The 5076-nt window shown below is 35.8% G+C and overlaps 1 protein-coding gene across 1 annotated transcript; it reads right to left on the reverse strand.

Moving 5' to 3' along the window:
* Positions 1-1096: 1096 nt before the first annotated feature.
* c10h1orf52 (chromosome 10 C1orf52 homolog) lies at positions 1097-4856 on the reverse strand. Its single transcript, XM_077535260.1, has 3 exons — positions 4371-4856; positions 3665-3875; positions 1097-2415 (listed from the first exon to the last, which is right to left on the reverse strand). Exons 1-3 carry the CDS (start codon positions 4671-4673, stop codon positions 2255-2257), a joined length of 675 nt encoding a protein of 224 aa, XP_077391386.1. The 5' UTR covers positions 4674-4856; the 3' UTR covers positions 1097-2254.
* Positions 4857-5076: the final 220 nt, after the last annotated feature.

The following is a 5076-nucleotide window of genomic DNA, read 5'->3' on the forward strand; positions in this document are numbered from 1 at the left end:
TAGAAAAGCGATTACAATGCCCCCTTATAGTTAATAGTGGTGACCTATTTTTAACAGGCTGGTTGACTACTCGTGTGGTAATACCTTCTCTAAATTATGGATACAAATGTATACATGGAACTTTCCAGAATAAGACTGAGATCAAATAAAAATCAACTGTCATTAACAGTTAGATATTGACTAGTTATTTCATCAATTAATTTATAATTATTCATCATTCTACCTTGCAGTGTGAAAAATGTCACTGAATCGCCACAGAGAACAGTTTCTAATGTAATTTTTGATGTGTTACAGTGCAGTTCCACACCACTGCAATTGATAACAATAGATCAGTTGTTGAATTGAATTAAGCAACAAGTGTGCAAAATTATGATAGAACACCATTTTCAATTAGTGATGGACAGTTGAAGCTTTGTGACTTGTGATATCTTCTTTACTGCCCTATATAGTGCTCTTGGTTTAAAGATGCAGGAAACGTAAACAATTTCCATTACACTAGTCTTTATCTTGAAACCATCAAAATGAGTTAAAGAATATTGCAAGTGCTTCATGAAGCTTTACTTTCCTGTCACTGTTTTCAATATTTGTGCATATTTTTTTGTACACCCACAACTACAGTAATATTTGACCATTTTTTCAGTGATACGATATTCAAAACACATATCTGAGTTTTCCCAACTATATTCATGTGCAATGAATACTTGATGGTCATCGTGGCTTAATGACAATGGCTCGATACAATCAGTCTGCGGGTATGCATTACAGACAAGACCAGGCTCATACCTGGAAGATGGAATCTTATCAGAAGCACATTTACCGCAATTTCATGTCTAACGGTGATGACAGATAGGCTGGAAGAATTCCTGTGATCACCAAACTGTTCTTTCACCAATTATAGGTGGCTGAATATCGCTTTGAATTCACATTGTCTGGTTACATATTATTAGACTTTATATTAATACACCTATATACATATATATATATATATATATATATATATATATATATATATATTTTTTTTTATTTTTTTAAGTGTACCACAGGGCAGACATTTTGTTTTATTTTTGTACTGTACTAACTTTACAGAAGACACACCTGGGACAAAATGTTTGGCAATTTATTTTATAGGCTATCACAGGTTTTTCAAAAGGGAAACAAATACATAAAACGAGAGCAACGTATGTTTGTAATGTATTTTCTGAATGCCATTTGGGACAAAGGAAAATCAGTTCTTGAGGCGCAATTTGAACAATTCTCCAATTCAAGAAAATGTAATCCAGTTATGACAACATATGGAGGAAACTGTTTCATTGCTGTGGTGGTGTTTGGAGGTTTTTACAAATTAAAAAACAAAGGAAACCTTAATAAAATGTAGTGGTCATGAAAATTCTGAGATTTATCAATGTGCATGCATTTCACTGTAATGATCAAAAATATTGCAGGACCTATGCCTAATGCTAAATCTAAACACCACAACAATGATGGCATTCCACTGTTTAGTTGACATTCCTTACTTGAGCACGGGTGCATGAATTGTAAAAAGAAAATGATCACATTACACATCCAACAAGACCAGAGCTGAGACAAGTATGGAAATGATGAACCCGCAAAGAAAACAAGTGTTTGATAGTCTGACTTCCTTTAAACACAAGACAGTGGATTTTTGAGTTGCGTACTGGTGCCATCTGGTGCTAAAAGCAGAAAAACACATTTCTTTTTTTTGGCCAGTAGTATTGGTGGCAGTAGAATTGACAAATCCTGTGTTCAGTACAATTTAACAAAAGGTGCAGAGCCCAACACAAACGCTTGTTAGCTGAGCTAGATGAACATGAAATTAAAATATCAAGAGTACCTTTTTTTTTTTTTTTTTTGCTATCCACTGTGACTTCACATCATGCTACCATTTGCCACAACAGCAGCAAACCCTCATTAATATTTACCTTCTCTGGTAACAATTTTATTTAAACTTGTATGTTTGGTGCATCAAGGAACAGTGATAAAAAAAAACAGCTATTTAGAGTGACATGAATTGATTCAAGTCACTGTGATTGTAAATGAAAAAGTAATATTAATGTGAGGTGAAGCAAGAGGACACGCCACGATAAATTACACCACATAGCAGTACAGTTGCAAACACAGTTTCGAGTCCCAAGGATAGCAATCTAAATGCCCCTTGTGCTAATGTTCTTCACTAATGAAACACAAAAAGTTAAAAAAACAAAAAGCCGATTCCATTTTAGAGCAACTTTGGATTTCACTCAATCTTTTGTCTGAGGATTCTTTTTTCCTCCTCAACAAAACTCTTGTCAGAAGTGGCTTGTCCCATGTCTCGCTTCCTCTTCTCCTTTTGCTGGAAGCTCTCCACCCGACGTTTCTTGGTTGACGAAGGTGAAGTTGATGTCTTGGACTCCTCGTCTAATCAGCAGATAAGAGTGTTATGGTGGAACAGTCACAATTTGATATGATCATTGTAAAAATATTGATCAAAACCACAGACAACAGAAAAGATCACATCTTTCCAGTTAAAAGGACTGATTAGTCCGTTTTAAGATTCTAGGTATTTTTTTTTTTTTTTTTTTTTTGGCCTTAGTGTTTTGCTATTCCTTTGTGTTTGTTTTATTCTCGTTACTATTTACATTGTAGGTTCTCACTGAAGGCATCAAAACTAATAATGAACACATGCCCTTATGTACATAAAAAAAGGTGGAATAACTGAAAACGTATTTGGGAGTATCTTTTGGCTTGCATCTACCTCCAGAGCAAGCAAACAAGCTGCTCTGCTTGACTACCTCGCTAGTATTTGCAGAAGAGCTCAGTCTTCCATAAATAAGGTGCTATAAATAGTTGTTAGGTTTAAAGATAAACAAAAGAATAAATAAACAATATCTAAGCACTTTGGGTGCCTCACTTTTTCCTCACAAACCTGCTCATTTTGGGAAGATGAATTTAATGCTCCATTTTTATGGAAATACTACTTTAAAGCAGTTTATAATAACAGAGTTGATTCATATTCTAGAATATTTCAACTTAAATGCAACAAATTAACTGCAAAAACAAAAAAGTCTTTGTCTAAATGGCAAATTATCGCCATGTGCTAGAGGATGGTTCAACTTTGGTGGAAGACAATTGGGGTTATTTCTGAAATCACGCCTACAAATATTATTTAGGGTATTTTTGAAAAGAATTGCGCTGTACACCCATTTTAAATATAGTACAAAATTATTGTTGGCTAAAATGCTTATTTTGAAAGTTTAAAAAAAACATCAAAGTTATGTTTAAAATACTTTGGAGTGTTTGTTTTTGTTCAGTTTTGTTTCTGTTGTCATCATGGTTAGGATGATGATTATGACGATGATGATTAGAATGATGATGACTTTTATTTCTGTTTTTGAGTATGTCTGTTCTTTGTGAACATGTGAAATATGTAGAATGAATACAAACAAAACAAAAAACACAGACTAAAATTGTCATCAAATAACGGTGAATAAAGATAATTTTGTTCAGCGGTAGAAATTGTTTACTCCCCTTTCTTCTCCATGTCAAGGTCCAATTTGCCTCAAGTAACTGCTTGGTAGGATACTCCCAACTTCAACAACATATTGCCACATGTAGTTATTCTTTTTTTTTTTTTTTTTTTTTATCTATAACAACCAGCTCTACTGACCCGAATCAACATGTTGCTCTTCCGGAGGAAGGAACTGGGCTTTTCCTGCGTGAGCCTTTGGTGCATCTTCACCATTGTCTTCATACACATTGGACCACTTTATAGCCATGTCCATGCCCGGAGGTGGTCCCTTCTTCTTCTCAGGCTCTGCTGCATAACTTTGGGGAGGGGGTACAGCATTTGTCATCCATGGCTTAAACTCCCTAGGTGCCTGAAAACAGCAGAGGAAAGCAGGTGTTTAGTACACAACTTTAGCAACCTCTTTATACTTACCTGTATAATTACTGACACTGCAATTATAGAAAACTATAATACAAAAATGATAATGCAACTGTGAACATGCATCATCTGTACCAGATTAGAATCAATATTGATCCAGTGACATGACTTAACATAAAACAAATGCATCATCAGATATAACTACAAATGTATTAATTTGTGCACTCCACCACAGATGTGCGCGAGTCGTCGTTGGCTAAAACCAATTTTGCTCTGACTAAACTAGTGGACTGTTGTGTTAAATTAAAATAATAATAATAATAATAATAATAAAGGCTGCAGTGCAGCTTGTACAGTATTTGTATACTATTGCTTATATTGTGTCATTCGTTTGTCTATGTCTAGATCTCGATTCAGTAGTTAACGCTGGTTGATTGATCAATAGAAACTGAGATATCACCGATCAATTAAAAACTCCGTGCTTTACCTCTTCGGGAGGTTTAACCGTCAAATTATCCCAGTCAATCTCCTTATTCAGAGGATTGTAGAGAAACGCGGGTTTGGACACGGAGTTAAAGAGCTCGTCGGGTTTAGGCAAACGATTTTCGCCGGCTTCTGCTTTGCTTTCTTGCTGCGCAGCGTTCGGTTCCCTTCCAGTCGTGTCTGTCTCTGGTTTCTGGCTGGGATCTCTCCGGCGACGGTCAGCCTCCTTGTCCGAGTCGCTACTGTCGCTTAAATCGTCGTAACTCGAAAAGAAGCCCAAAGAGCCAGTCTGCTTGTCTTCAGTCATTATGTAGGGCTACGTATTTTCTTGTGCATTGATCGTTTAAGCTAAATTATATCCAATGTTGATTACGGGAACAAAAAAAAGCCGCATTAAGTTGTTTACGTTTCCACAAGCTTACTCCATTTTGAATCAGCCTCCAATACAGTCGCAAAATGGTTTGTTGTTCGTGTAAGTCGTAAAAAATGGTCGTAAAGCGTGGTCGCCATCTTGAACCGGGAGGTTCGCAATTGCCCCGTCCCTTAACTTCATTTATTCTTCTTTGAATATGAACACGCTTTTTATAATAAATAAATAAATAAATAAACACCCTCAAAACTGCTGGGTTAAAGATTTGTTTTGTTTTTGTTTTGTTTAAAATGGGTGGATGGATGGATGGATCTGTTGGATCCTCTTCCCCTGTCCAGTG

Source organism: Festucalex cinctus, chromosome 10 (genome assembly GCF_051991245.1).
Source record: "Festucalex cinctus isolate MCC-2025b chromosome 10, RoL_Fcin_1.0, whole genome shotgun sequence".
Lineage (NCBI taxonomy): Eukaryota > Metazoa > Chordata > Actinopteri > Syngnathiformes > Syngnathidae > Festucalex > Festucalex cinctus.

Coding starts and splice junctions, on each gene's coding strand:
- c10h1orf52 (XM_077535260.1), bottom strand. CDS start 4,673: ATGACTGAAGACAAGCAGACTGGCTCTTTGGGCTTCTTTTCGAGTTAC. Junction 3,876..4,370: donor CGGTTAAACCTCCCGAAGAG/GTAAAGCACGGA, acceptor TGCTGTTTTCAG/GCACCTAGGGAGTTTAAGCC. Junction 2,416..3,664: donor AGAGCAACATGTTGATTCGG/GTCAGTAGAGCT, acceptor TCTGCTGATTAG/ACGAGGAGTCCAAGACATCA.